The following is a 15,350-nucleotide window of genomic DNA, read 5'->3' as shown; positions in this document are numbered from 1 at the left end:
ATGGAATGGTAATATGCATGTATTTAAGAGCTGATCAGCTATAGAAATGTTTTAAGATAAACTGCCACGACATTTGATACTGAGTGTGTCTTCATATGCTAACCATCGACTGTTTTTTTTTTTTTTTTTACACTCTACGATGCTAACATCTTCGTTTGCTAATATCGTCATTCTTTCTGTTTTTATTCTTATTTCTATTGAACCATAAGATCATTATGTTTTCTCTGTGGTTAGTCCATTATAAATTCAGCTATTTGATAATCCTAGATTATGAAGGTTTACTGTTGCTCTTACATGTTTCGACTGTGTTTCTTAAGAAAGGTCAGGTCTTTTTGATGAGCCTGGTGGCTCCTTGACCTCTCCTGACACCAAGGTTAAAATAGTTTTGGATTTGTCATTATAGTTTAGTTTTAGTTAGTTTTGACATTTTTTCCCATTACAGTTTAGTTTTAATTAGTTTTGGAGTGGGCATTATAGTTTTTATTTAGTTTTAATTTTTGCAACAAGGCTTAGTTTTAGTTTAGTTTTAGTTTTTTCATACCTTATTAACCAGGTGCAGGATTCAAAAAAGGTCAGAGTAAATATTTTGTAATAATGTTTATTTTGCAGTTCAACATAATGCTTACTGTTCAGTCAATGCTGATACTGAACTGTTGGCTGCTGCCTTAAACACAAGAAAATAATATAAACTTAATATAAAATTAAAGCTGCAAGCAGCGTTAGACGGGTCCTCGGGCTCCTGCCGGTTTTCCCTCCAATGTGTCCAACAAAATCAGACGAACATTTCGGTGTTTGTTTCATCTCTCTACGACATTCCTAGCCCCAGTTAGGGCTGCTTTGGTGTTCATAGGGTGGAAGTGAGTCTAATGGCTCTGAGAGAATATTATGGGATGTCGGGGAGTCAGTTGATACCATGGCAACGTATCCTCTGCTATGCTGAGTGACATGAGCAGCTGCATGCGTGGAGTTCTAATTAGCGTGACAGAACCCCAAACAGAGTGGAGACTGAGAGTTTATCAGCCATCTAATGTAAAGAAATCCTCACAGAGTCCACAATTTTACCCCAATCTGTGTCAAAAATATCATGTTGATAGGAATTTTTGTCAGGAATCCATTTTTGGCATTTTTAAAGCTGTACGAGTTTTACTTTTTTCTCTAGAAGCACAAATGCGTCACAAGACAGATGGAAGAGTGCTGGAAATGGATTTTTTATTTATGAGAAACGTCCAAACTACTTGTCCTGTAGGTCACAATGTTGGCTTAATCTGTGTAAAAATATCATATGGTTGTAGGGAATTTTGTCAGGAATCCAACCATGTAATTTTTAAAGCTCTATGACTTTTAGTTTTTTGTCTAGAGGCCCAAATGCGGCACTAGTAGAATGTGTGTTTTGACCTGAAATCTTTTCTCCTCATCTGCTAACATGGAGAAATCCTAAATCGGCCAAAAGCGGGCGGCGACTTTGAGGGCTCACCATTCAAAAACCGGGCCCGAAATAACAACTTCCTTCACAACTTTTGGAGAGCAGGGTCTAGTCTGTCATGTGATGGTAGTCTCAAACCTGTACCATTTTTGGTTTCAGAGGAGAAAATTTTTGCAGAAAGGGTTAAAAAAAATTTTTTTTAATTTTGTGAGGCAAATAGCCGGCTTCCTGTTGGAGATAGGTCCAGGGTAGCAGCGTATGATTTTTGCGTCTCGATGACACGAGCATTTTGGTGTTGGTTTCATCTCTCTACGACATTCCTAGCCCGAGCTAGGGCTCTTAGCGTGTGCCTAGGTGGCGCTATTGAGCTTATTATGGGATGTAGGGGGTCATGTTTGGTATCAAATTGCAATTTCACGCGATCCTGATGTGTGTGCCAATTTTGGTGAGTTTTTGAGCATGTTTAGGGGGTCAAATTAGCGTTCATTGACGGGGCGGAATAATAAGAAAAAATTAAAGCTGCAAGCAGCATTAGACGGGTCCTCGGGCTCCTGCCGGTTTTCCCTCCAATGTGTCCATCAAAATAAGACGAACATTTCGGCTAAGGTTTAATCTCTCTACGACATTCCTAGCCCCAGTTAGGGCTGTTTTGGTGTGCATAGGGTGAAAGTGAGCCTAATGGCTCTGAGAGAATATTATGGGATGTCTGGGGGTCAGTTGATACCATGGCAACGTATCCTCTGCTGTGCTGAATGACATCACCTGCTGCATGCTTGGAACTCTAATTAGCGTGACAGAACCCCAAACAGAGTGGAGACTGAGAGTTGATCAGGCATGTAATGTAAAGAAGTCCTCACAGAGCCCACAATTTTAGCCCAATCTGTGTCAAAAATATCATATTTGATGGTAGAGCTTGTGAGGAATCCATTTTTGGCATTTTTAAAGCTGTACGAGTTATACTTTTTTGTCTAGAAGCCCAAATGCGTCACAAAAACGCTGGAAAAGCGGTGGAAAAGTGCTAGAAATGGATTTTTTACTTTAGAGAAATGGCCGAACTACTTGTCCTGTAGACCACAATGTTGGCTTAATCTGTGTAAAAATATCATATGGTTGTAGGGAATTTTGTCAGGAATCCAACTATGTCATTTTTAAAGCTCTATGACTTTTAGTTTTTTGTCTAGAGGCCCAAATGCGGCACTAGTAGAATGTGTGTTTTGAGGTGAAATCGGTTCTCCTCATCTGCTAACATGGAGAAATCCTAAATCGGCCAAAAGCGGTCGGCGACTTTGAGGGCTCGCCATTCGAAAACCGGGCCAGAAACAACAACTTCCTTCACAACTTTTGGAGAGCAGGGTCTAGTCTGTCATGTGATGGTAGTATTAAACCTGTACCATTTTTGGTTTCAGAGGAGAAAATTTTTGCAGAAAGGGTTAAAAAAATTTTTTTAAAATTTTGTGAGGGATTTAGCCGGCTTCCTGTTGGAGAAAGGTCCAGGGTAGCAGCGTATGATTTTTGCGTCTCGATGACACGAGCGTTTTGGTGTTGGTTTCATCTCTCTACGACATTCCTAGCCCGAGCTAGGGCCTTCAGAGTGTGCCTAGGTGGCGCTATTGAGCATTTTATGGGGTGTCTTGGGGTCATGTTTGGTATCATTACGCAATTTTTCGCGATCCTGGGGTGCGTGCCAATTTTGGTGAGTTTTTGAGCATGTTTAGGGGTTCTAATTTGCGATCAAAGACGGTGCGGAATAATAATAAGAAAAAAGAAACGGACGAAATACAATAGTGCCCTCGGCCTTCGGCCGAGGGCACCTTCTAGCTCTTGCTAGAAGGTGCCCTGGCTCAGGCCGAGGACCCTAAAAAGAAACGGACGAAATACAATAGTGCCCTCGGCCTTCGGCCGAGGGCACCTTCTAGCTCTTGCTAGAAGGTGCCCTGGCTCAGGCCGAGGACCCTAAATATAAACATAAATTATATAAAATAATGTTAACATGAATTAAATAAAAATAATAAAAATATAAATTATAAAAAACAATACAATATGAGCTTTAATAATGAGAAACTTGGACTCTGTAACAATAAAGTCAGACTCACATGAAATTAAACTATTACAGATGCTCTGATTCATTGCTCCTGTACGTTTTGTCGCAGCACAGAGCACAGCCAGTCAGTGCAGTAAACAAGCACGTCCCAGTGCGTCGCTGTGATGGTGCCGTACGGCGCTGACAACTGCCGAAAACTGTCGTAAAATTGGTTGGGAAAACGTGTCGGATTAATTTAAATCCTAAAAGCTATTAATATTGTCAAAAACTATAACTAAGGACATTTTGTCTTTAATTTTGGTTAGTTTCAGTTTGTTTTGTGAACACAAGATACAGTTTTAGTTTACTTATCGTTTTTCTTTTCTTTTCTAGTTTTTATTAGCTTGAGTTAACTGCAATGTATTTTAAATTTGTTTTCCTCTTAAGTTTCGTTTTAGTTAACTATTATAACCTTGCCTGACACTCCCTTCATATTTCGTTTTATGACCAGATCTTAAGTAGTTTTATGTGTGTGCGCAAATGAATAAACATGTTGATTAATAAAACATGTCAGAAACATTAAAAATGGAGAGAGAAAAAAATCTTACCGTAACCACTGGTATTGAGGCTTTACATCGGCATCCTTTATGGCTGCGTTTCTTCCACTCCACGCCGCTAGAGGGAAGCACTCTTTGTCTAGACCACACTGTCAGCCAGAGCGAGTTTGTTGTCAAAGGAAGTGGCTAAAAAAGTTGTGTTGAACTGTCCAATACAGAAAAAAGGCATCATGAAAGAGAGATAGGGTGTGTTAGCTGTAAACAAACAAACAAACGAAGAAAAAACAGTTTGTACAGGGGATAGTTTTTCTCCATCTCCACTCTGATGCAGCTTTGAGAATTGAGGCTGATATACAAGCAGTCATGAACGAGAATTTCGACAGAACTCCTGGAGCGGGGAGAAGCCGAAACCTTCCTGGAGAGCCTGGGCTCTTGGTTACCACCGTGGATGGTGACACCAGAACCACACTGTTCAACCAAAGGGAGCCGCTGAGACAGCCCCGGACATGCCCACCGTTTACCGAGAACAACACGAGCACTGCCAACGACGTGGGAGGTAAAGCTCTGCCAACGAGCCAACACAGACGTTAGCTAACACTGAAGCCAGCTAGCTACTTTCACATTCGATTTTCATGGAAATGCAATGACTGACATGACTGACATTGTCCTAGAGGAAATGTGTGACAGCTTTCCAATGGGCGAAGGGATATAAGCTACTAATTTAACCCGATCTAAATCAGGAGAAGTCATTAACGAGCTAGCTGCTAAATACTATTATCGTAAGCTAACGTCAGCTAGCATTTTGGCGGTGCGTCATGCACCTGTTGGATTGTTGTTTATATGATGTAATGCTGCATCTAAAAAGGGCCCCACTCGTATGTCACATAGTTGACAGCTTAAGTATAAAACTACAGACTTTCCAAGTCCAACTAAGCTAACACATAAGTTCTTTACAGTAAAGATATTCTGACATAACGTTGTGTTGAGCTAGCATATCTGTTAAAAGGGGAAGTTAATAAAATTTAATCCTCGAACTCTGAGTTGGTTAGTAGAGTCCTAAAAAGAGAGATAACAGTAAAATAAAGACACCTCATCTTTATTTTTACTGAGACTATTCACTATTTATATTTGTAAAGCAGGTATAAGATGCGTCACATCTAGAGTTCCCTTCCGGCTGCCTCAGTTATGGTTAAATGTCAAACAGAATGTCTATATTCTGTCTCTTCCAGATTTTAAAAGACAGAACAAAGTCCATCAAAATGCAAATGTCGACAGCACATCAGCCTCCAGACGAGGTAATGAGCTGGATTCTTTGGTCTTGTCTTCAAACCTGTCAGCCAATGCCCCAGAGTTTGTTCCCTCAGGAGTTGGCATGTATGAGGTAAGAAGAGTCTTTTACATCATTGCTGCTTTCAATTTGTTTAATTGTGTTGTTAAAATTCTTTTAATGTAACAATTTCATACATTCAGTCAGTTTCGGTTGTTGGTTTACTTTGCTTTTGATTTTCTCTCAACATGACCTGTGCCAGAAGCCCATACACTTTAAGATCACTCTTTAAGAACTCAGATTTTAACTTGTTATGCTTTGACTATTTGATTATTTTGCATTGGAATGACTATGTATGTTTTTCCTTTGATTACTAATTGTGACTACCCTACTACTACACAGGACCCCACTTACTATGATGACAGTCAGAGTTACGGTGAACCCACCCTGGCTGACATGGTCACAGACTTCCTTGGCCACCTGAGCTCCTCACCTGGTTCCTTTGAGACAGATGTTGAACACATCACTGGCATGCTTAATGACTGGGTCACTACTGAAGAATCATTGCATGAGCTGGTGGAACTAATCTACACACAGGTTTGGATTGATGCATTTTGTTCTCATTGTGTATTTTTTGCAGAAAAAAACAGATTTTTTTCCAAGTATTTTACAGCTTAATTTAAACATGAATGCATGTTTGCAGCAGTTACAGTGTTAAAGCTGACAAACTTGGTATTAATGTTTTCTTTTTATTTCAGTCTACTGCCATTCCAAACTTCTCATATACTGGAGCCAGGCTCTGTAATTACCTTTCCCATCACCTTAATATCAGCCCACCGAGTGGCAACTTTCGCCAGCTGCTCTTGAAAAGGTGATTAATACCAGTTTTTACCAAATACAATCAGTGTTTTGGTCAGAGATGGCTAATAGTGTATTTTGCATGACTTTTAGTTATTATATATATTTTAATATTATACACCTGTCCAATAAGTCTTTGATTTGCCATTAATTAGAACAAATATTGTCTGCTGTAGATGTCGAACAGAGTTTGAACAGAGAGATGTTGCTGTTCGAGGCGAACCGGAAGTCCAGAAGAAGTTCCACTCCTTTGTGCTGTTTTTAGGAGAGCTCTATCTTAACTTGGAGGTGAGTTCTTATATTTCTTTCCTGGCTTTCTTATGTATCATAGTTTTGTTCAGCTAGTTTATTAAAATTTGTGTGACATACCATTTCTCTCCTTGTTAAAACACATAATTTGCAATACTTTACCCTGCATTCATCCTCAGTGGGCAGTGTTTGTAGCAGATTATGACACTGTTACATATTTATCCAGCATGCCTTCAAACTAATGACCGAGTCTTTGTTGATATTTTGGCCAATCTGTCTCGGGTTTTTAGGTCAAGAGTGGAAAAGGGCTTCGAGCAGAGATCCTGCTCTCTGCTCTGAATGACCTAATGAAGAGTCTCTTTGATAACCCTGTGGATGCAAATCTCATCTGTGCCGTGAAACTGCTTAAGGTTTGAAATCTTGATTGGATTCATTTGTAATAAAAGCTTTGGACATAGTTTTTTTTTTTTTTAAGTTGTGCAATAAGAGTTTTTTGACATTCTAGCTGACAGGGTCAGTCCTGGATGACGCATGGAAAGAGAGTGGAAAGAGACACATGGAAGATCTGATTCGCAAAATTGAAACTGTTCTACTGGATGCCACCTGCAGCAGGTGTGTATGTTAGTATGGGCTGTTGCTTGCAGCTGCTCATTGTGGCTTATACTGAAGGTAACTTGTGATTTAAAACCTTTGAAAGCTGCTATTATGTCTGAGATGCTGCAAATGTGCCAAGTGCAAAGACACTGATAGAGGTACCTGCCAATGTAGGTGATCTAATAAACCTGAATCCAAGGTTTCGCTTTCAGAAAACATCATACAAACTCTGCAAAAGAGATAACCTTGTGATTTCACCACCACCACCACCACCACTCTATTTTTAATCGATAGTAAGGTCTTAGTTGATTTTTTAGCTTGTAGTACTAAAACATCATAATGGACATGTACAGTGTTTTAAAAAGTCTGCTGGCATGAGACTGTGAGAAAGACAAGTGGTGTAACCCTCACAGTGAGTCAGTGTGAGGCTTTCTGATGTAATTTTTTTGTCTCTTAGAGATGTCAGACAGATGCTTTTAAAACTTGTTGAACTGAGATCCAGTGATTGGGGCAGAGTCCGATCTGCTGCAGCAGCCAGCAACGCCACTCCAGACAACGACCCCAACTACTTCATGGTTAGTGTTAACTTCCTCACATATATTTTCTGTTCTTTTCTGTCCTTTTTTTTTTTATTAAATCCTTTTCTGTTTTTTTTAAACAATTTATTTTGTATTATCCATCAATATAATTAATGTCTTCAGAATGAGCCCACATTCTACACTGAAGATGGCACTCCTTTCACAGCAGCAGATCCAGGTAAGACCATTGAAACATTTCCAACATGGATCAGGAGAGAGAAACCTGAATTTAGTTGTATGCATGCAGTCAGGGGTGTGGAAACCTGTGAAGTTTAATTTAAAGTTAGTCAAGTTAAGATTCTGAAAAAATATTTGTAGATCTTTTGGCGTTATTTAAAAAGCTTGTGGTATCTAGAGGTGTACATCATGTTTACTGTTACGTTGTTTTGTTCTCCTGAGTACATCCTCCAAATGGCAGGAAAATTGTCCTTTTATACTTTGAGAAGTGCACTTTATTTTTTTGCAATGTGAATCTGCTTCTGTGCCCTGATATTTTCTCTATTTTACAGAATATGCTGAAAAATACCAAGAGATCCTGGAGAGGCAGGACTATTTCCATGACATTTATGGAGAAAATGGGAATGACTTGTAAGTACATATGAGTAGAAAACAAAGTGTCACATTTGAGGACTAGGAAAAAAATAAGATTATTTGATTTTGTGGTGGGCCTTTGATTATGTCATAGTGTTACACATGCTAACATGTACCTGTGCAGTTTAGCATCAGGATCATCAGTGAAGGAATAAAATATCAGGACCTGTATCGAACTTTGGTGATGATATTTTCCTCATGGCTTATGTGACAAATCGGACAACATTTTAGCTTCAAATAGGTCACCTGACCACCACTGACCTGTGGGCCCCTGAGCTTGGCGAATGTGTCTGACTGGCCCACAATGCAACAGGGTCAAGCATGGTCTCAGTTTCAGTGTAGTCAGCAGATGAGTGTGAAAGAGGGCTTAGTTCACTACTGTATTCTCTCTCGGAGCAGTGTGTGTTTCAACGTGAGCTGTCTTTTGTGTGTCTTGTACGTGTCAGTTTGGTGCACATATTAAAGGTTTATGTATATCTTTTGCAACTGTAGCTTTAAATCTAAATCATCCGTTCTCTCTTCCTCACAGATCTGACTCTGAAGACGAGATGGGCCCTGAGATAGAAGAAGCTTTTGAAAGTTTTTATTTAGAATCAGAGAGGAAACGAAAACAATGACGTGAGATGTACTGTTCTATTCCATATCAACTTGCTGGGATGATGAAGAGAGGAAACTAGCATCTCATAGGTTCCAACTTTTACTTTACTGCAAACAAGTATTTCAAAGAGCTGTTCATAGTTGCACTCCTGACACTTTTTTTCAGAGTTGATTAGAAAATGGGGACAATCAGCAAGATAATTTTTTGAAATTATAAGGTATTACTTTGTTTTCAGACAGGGAAGTTTTCTCTGTGTTTTAAATTCTTTAAGTTACTTCTTACCTTTAAACGTAAACTTAACGCCAAGAGGAAACTAGTGTGCTGTGAATTTCTTTTAGAGTTCTTTTTGGAACGGCAGATAAGTTTTGGGAAATGTGTGCATAGTTTTGATATATTTTTGTGCATAGTTTGATAAATTGTAACCAATTTCATACATTAAGTCCAGTTAAACACTCAAATCCTTCATCAGACAGCACTGTGCATAGCTGAGGTAAGTATTTTACAACATACCTATGCAATGCATAAACAGCCTTTATCCCTTCTTGATCAAACTCTCTAAGCAGATTGTTAGTATGAAACATTAAACAGTTAAATTTGAGTTGTCAGTCTGTAAAAGGCTGTGCGGTGTGAAATGGCAACACTAAAAAAAAACCTTTATCCATACGTCACTGACCTGAAAGTATGATTTAGCAAGTCTTTGTTCTAAATCTTATTTCAGGATCAATACTTTAATTTCATGTTTGTCCCATGTAAGGGTTCAAAGTTCTGAAAATGCAGTGCATCCAACCCCAGTTTATTTTCTGAATGTAGCTTTAAATATCTATGCGGCATATTGCAGTTTTCAGCAGTCAGTGAGACTTAGTTAAACTGCAAAAGGATTCTTTCTCATCCAAGACTGAAAGACTGTTGACCAGCAATCTATGGAGCCCATAAAAAGGAATGTTGTTTTATAGTTTGTAAATATAACTTATGCTATTGTTTGCCTGCAATAAACTCTTTATAATGTGAGATTTTAGCTGCTTGATTTGGGTCTAAGCTTCTTTGAAAGGTTCCTTCCATTGACAATTGAACACAACTACCTGTTCAGTGGCTACACCAAAACACCTTTTGTACATTTAGAATTTAGTAATTTCAGCTTTCATGAAGTATCTAGGCAGTGAGGTAGGAAGAAATAAGTGCATTTAATCAAAGTTGACACCCACACTACCAGTCATTCCAAACAAGAGTTTGTTTTTCAGAAATAAGCAACAACAAGCTCCAAGAAGTTGTTGCTGATATGTTACAGGTTTTATTGTGAAAGTAACTCGACCAACTTAATTTTTCAGTGTCATTTACTTAAACATTTTTCTAACAGAAACAACTCAGGTAATCCTGCCATCATCTGGTAACTCAGTGTCTGTGCAGCACTTAAGAGAAAAGGGATCAGCATGTAATCAATGTTATTTTTTGAACAAATCAGATATTAATGCTTAACTACCTCAACTTCCTCCAAATCAAACAGTCAACTGATAGTTGAGATCAGTGCGATAAGGAGAGAGAAGCCACATTTAGAAAGAAAACTGTCTCCCCAAAAACTAACATGCAATAAAAATCAAATTTACAGATATAACATTATTGTCATTGTGTAAACAGCAATTTATTTGTTGAACTTAGAAAATCAAAGCCCAGTTGTGACTCATCATTACATCTAAATTAGAAAATTTTGAAACCAATAATCGTATTGGGTTACCTCCATTTATCACATTGAATTAATTAGTCTTAATTTTATTATGTAGACATGAGACAACACGGTACATTTTTTTTTATTATTAACACAGTAACAATGGTTGAACTATGAAATACAGTCAGATTTTACTATCAAACTCAAGTCATAAAACTTATAGAAATAGACATTAGTTCCTCTGAAACAAATTCAATTTATATTGAAGCCTCTGACTCCCCCTGCTGGCCAAGTGGTGAAATGTTATAAAACAACCACCTGACAAGAAACTCACTGTTGACCTTTTGATGAACAAATTATTCGTTTGAACACTGCAAATTGTGGAAGTATTGACTCGGCAACAATAATTATATGATTCCAGCCACAACATATACAATCAGCTGTGCACACAACCCAAATTTGCAAGAATCCTCTCAGAGCATTGATACAGTATGTTTGAGTACTGTGAGCTGTTTCAAGTTAAAAATCTACGAACGTTATGAGTCCTGGAGTGATTGTGTTGCAAGCAATTTCCATATTAAGAAAATCCAAGTAGAATCTTTGTTGTCATGTTAGAAATGTGTCATGTGTTCACAATGGCCTTGGAAATACTTTGTGGCTTCCAGAGTTCAGAGGAAAATAAATAGTCACACAATGACACTCCCTCACCCTCAATGAAATGACACACCACAACTATGTTCCTGCTAAATTGTTCTTTAGTGCTTTGTAGCTCTGAGCACCCAGCGTGTGCTCAGCTGTGGAACTCTTGAGTCCATCTAAGAAGTTTTGATTTTGGGCTATGATATGGTCTCTGAAACTTTCATATGCATCAGGGGTGCAGTATCCCGTGGACACTGTGGTGTTACATCGCATGCAAACTTACCACAACAGTCAAAGCGTGTTGCCCTCACTTTCTATCTCACAGTGTCCCATGAAGAGCATGTCAAGCTAGATGTGGTCGTAACATGTTGGAGTATTAGTTTTTTCTTTTTTTCTTTAAATCTAACAACATAACTTAACTCTAGAGAGAGGGAGCTGAAGTAATATGTCATCATCTGCAAGTTGTTACCGAAGCGGGAGGACTACTTTTTGTGCAGAAAGAAAAGGAAACACTTGCCCACAAGTCTGACTACAATTTATTTTTAGCATACAGTTGTGACACTTATACAGACATAAAGAGAATGAGTTAAAAAAAAAAAAAAAACCATCAATCTTGGTTGTTGTCTTTTGGTTATTTTGTAAAACGAGCTGGGTGGATTTTTGAATTATTTTGAAAAGTGGGTGCATGTATCTCTTCATAAAGACTGTTAAAGGAAAAATAGTTCACATTGAGATGTCTTTATCTACAAACCTCTGACTGTCAGTGCATGACTTGCAAAAATCATCATCATATGTGCAATTACTGACTTATTAAACAAGGGAATGCACTTGCAAAAACCTTACTTTAATCACTTAAATCAACACTCTAGTTAAAGGAAGGTAACTTTACACACAAGTCACATGACCACTATGTCCTCATGCAGCCATTGACTCATGAGCCCCTCTGAGCCTGCTGGATGTGACTGTCTGGCTCACAATAAAACAGGGAAAAGCAGGGCCTTAGATACTCATTGGTCAGCAGATGGCTGTGAAAGAGGGATTAGCTCCCTGATGGAGCCACTCACCCAGGACTCTCTGTGTTTCTGCATCTGTATTCCATGTCCTTATAAATAGCACATCATAGTTTTATGGAGGATTGGCAGTAATATCTATAACGTAAAGCATGGACCCGCAGTGAACGCACCCCAAAAAATGTTGGAAGAAAGAAGTCTTAGCCAGGACTTCAGAGTGTTCTTTTTTTATCTTCCAGAGAAGCATAGGTACTTCTTTTAAAAATATGTAGCATTTTAATCTTTCAAAGCAAATCTTTGACCTATCTGAGCCCTTGGAAAAAAAAAAAAACACTCCATCTCAGAATTGGATGCAATAAATCAAAAACTCACGTGTAAGATGTCAAAACTAGCAAGTGAAAAATCCCCCCTCAGTAAAGACAAAGGCCCTGTCCTGTGTTTATAAATGTGGGGATTTTTCATGGCATGTCCACACCGCTCCATTATGTCATGGCCGAACAGGAAAACAAACCACAGGCTTTTCTGTTTCAAGATACTTCCCTGGATTGTTAACATCCTTTAGGAAAGGATGCTGTCTTAAACTCTCTGAACCACTGTTAGCAAAAAAAAAAGTGTAGGCTTAGACAAAGAATGAGTGTTGTATTCAGTTAAAATAGGGATGGGAGACTTGCCATGAGTGGCTTTCCCCATGAGTTTCAGTATTATTCAATTCTGGGAAAGGTGAATGTTTAGTCTCTCTCATTAGAATATCAGAAAAGAAGACAAACTTTTCCGGGAACCAAACCATGTCATGACCACTTCTACCACGTAAACATGACCTCCCTCAATTTGAGTTTTCAAGGTTCCCAGGTTAACCGGATGACTTACACAGGAGTCATTCCTGGACAAACAGATGAGTGGGTGAGAGGGTTCAGCTGCTGAATCAGGTCTAAGATTGCTGCTTCCAGGACAACTGAACCTTTTGTATTAGCTAAACTGAATCACATAGCAGAGGGTTTACTGACTCTAACTCTCACTCTGCATATCTTTACACCACAGTCTTATAAATAAGTGCTGTGCAACTGCTATGAATCTCAGACCTGTGACTTAGAAGAGCAAACATCAGCGAACTAGATGAGATACAACTCAATCAAAACTCAAGCAAGCCTTAAACTTAAAATCTAAGGGTAAAAATCATAGGGCTATGTTTAATCATGTTATTCTATATATTAGGTACAAGTAATTAAATAGCTGTCATGAGCATTCAATTAATTTCAAACAAACTTTTGTGTTAGCATAAATTAGGCAGTTTTTAGCTAGTTTGAGATACAGTGATGATACTTTAGTGTTCGCCTGAGGTCATATCTATGATTTAGGATTTGGAAAGTTGGATAAGAATTATAATTTTTATACAACTCTGATACAGAGAAAAAATATTTATTATGATCTAAAGAGAGAGGACCAAGACATGTTTTGATAAATCTCTATGTGGGTGAAAAAAAAGTGTTTATGTTATGATAATGTATGAGGGTTTTTTTGCCATAAATGTCATGATGATGTATATTTTGCTAAATGTTTTCATCAGCTTTTTCACCGAAATTGTCATTACCTATTTGTTGAACGGACTAGCTTGTAAAGAGGCTTAAGTGTCAGAGTAAGATAGGTTATGAGGTTGTGATTAGTAAGTGTCTGACTTTTAGGACAACAGCAGCCTTTCAAAGCAGAGCCGCACGGTGCTCAGTAACTAAATGAGAAGATTACAAACATGGGTATTGTCCAGTAAAAGTGGTCATGTTCACCCCTCTCTTATTACAACCACTGAGGTGTTTTCTAGATAAGAAACTCACTCCCTGCTGCTCCAGTAGCAGCTTTCACAGATCACACTGGGGTTGTATTGGGCTGTTTTCAAGTTAAAGCATGTGAGTGTGATCATGGCTTTCCTGAAAATCCCAGCTTGAGTATTAGTGGAGTAAATTTAGACTACTTTCAAAAAAAAAAAAAAAGCCAAGATACTTTGAGTCACCACTTTGTATTATGTTAAAAATGCTACATCCTAGTTCAGCTAAGAGAGCCCTTTGATTTGACCCTCCCTGCCTGGTAGATACCCACATCTTTCAAATTCCAGCCCCCCGGTGCACAATGCAGGCTTTTTGTCACATATCTGAGGCTGAGATGATGTCATGGGTTATTTTCTCACACTTCCTTCACAGTCGCAGAAGACTTTTTACTGCAGCCTTCAGCTGTTTTTCCACTTTATTTTAATACAAGCATTTTTTATTAGAATTCAAGCAGCTTCCCTTTAATGATGACGATGAGGCTTTCTATCACAGTGACTATGTCTTGAGTTGTTTGTCTTGAAACAGTCTGACTTCAGAGGGTGTAGTTATTCTTTTGTTATTCGAGCAGCGAACATGAGCTGACATTCTTTCCGGAATAGCATTTTGGAATGAAACCACTCATTGAAAATTAAACACCCCTTTCCCATTTACCCATTCACGCTCTTTGTATGTTCCAATTAAGTGTCTTAGATCAGTGCTCTCCAGTAAAGGAGAAAAGTGGCTGTGGTCTTTCTTGAGACAAATTAAACCGTCTTTTGTATTGGCTTCAGTTTATAGGTTTTGGATATTCTAAATTCCTCCAGAAAGACTATTATTTCTCTGTTTACCCTCTCTTTAACTAGAAAAATAACACTCAGATGCATCAACTCTTCTTGAAGTGAGTCCCAGTGAAGAATACTCAAGTATGTTTTAATTTGCATGCAAAACAGAGCAAACTGAATTCAGGGGTAAACAAAATATGCCCTATAATTAAAGGCAGTCACATTGTTCTGTAAAAGCTGGGCATCTCAGGCATCACTGAGTAGTGAATACAGAAATTACAGGGTCGAAAAAATGGGAGAGGAAACAAGTCTCAAATTGTTAACTGATAATTGATGATGTTTCTTTATTTTATGTGACATCTGCTAATTTAAGAGTTGTTTGTCCACTCATGTTGTAGCTCTGGAGTGAGGATTAAAAGGATTTCATTTGAGGTTGATGGGTGTTGATGAGTATTCTATTTGCCTCCCCAAGAACTCAAATTAGATTTTTTACATTCCACTTTTTTAATTAAAGTAATAAATGTCAGGGCTTAAAACATGAAATCACTGTCTAGGATGTCTTTATTTAACGTCATCTGAAATTCCATGCCTTTACGAAATGAGTGCATTTATTACAAACTTCCCCTCACACCCTCTGGCAGCTTGAATCAGAGTTTACATTGGCAGGTAAATGGAACAGCATAACTCCTTATTAGGAAGTGCATCCGGTGCGTCACCGCTGAGTCTGA

The 15,350-nt window shown here is 38.4% G+C and overlaps 1 protein-coding gene across 1 annotated transcript; it reads left to right on the top strand.

Annotated features, from left to right (window-relative positions):
- The first annotated feature begins 4,178 nt into the window (after positions 1–4,178).
- On the top strand, positions 4,179–9,734 carry paip1 (poly(A) binding protein interacting protein 1). Its single transcript, XM_074669285.1, has 11 exons — positions 4,179–4,556; positions 5,230–5,381; positions 5,670–5,864; positions 6,026–6,138; positions 6,302–6,413; positions 6,665–6,784; positions 6,880–6,986; positions 7,426–7,543; positions 7,670–7,724; positions 8,056–8,134; positions 8,667–9,734. Exons 1-11 carry the CDS (start codon positions 4,364–4,366, stop codon positions 8,752–8,754), a joined length of 1,332 nt encoding a protein of 443 aa, XP_074525386.1. The 5' UTR covers positions 4,179–4,363; the 3' UTR covers positions 8,755–9,734.
- The last annotated feature ends 5,616 nt before the right edge of the window (positions 9,735–15,350 follow it).

Source organism: Halichoeres trimaculatus, unplaced genomic scaffold (assembly GCF_033239565.1).
Source record: "Halichoeres trimaculatus isolate MK-OKI-2021-1 unplaced genomic scaffold, fHalTri1.1 fHalTri1_scaffold_5, whole genome shotgun sequence".
Classification (NCBI taxonomy): Eukaryota; Metazoa; Chordata; class Actinopteri; order Labriformes; family Labridae; genus Halichoeres; species Halichoeres trimaculatus.
This window is presented reverse-complemented; position numbering and strand designations above follow the sequence as displayed.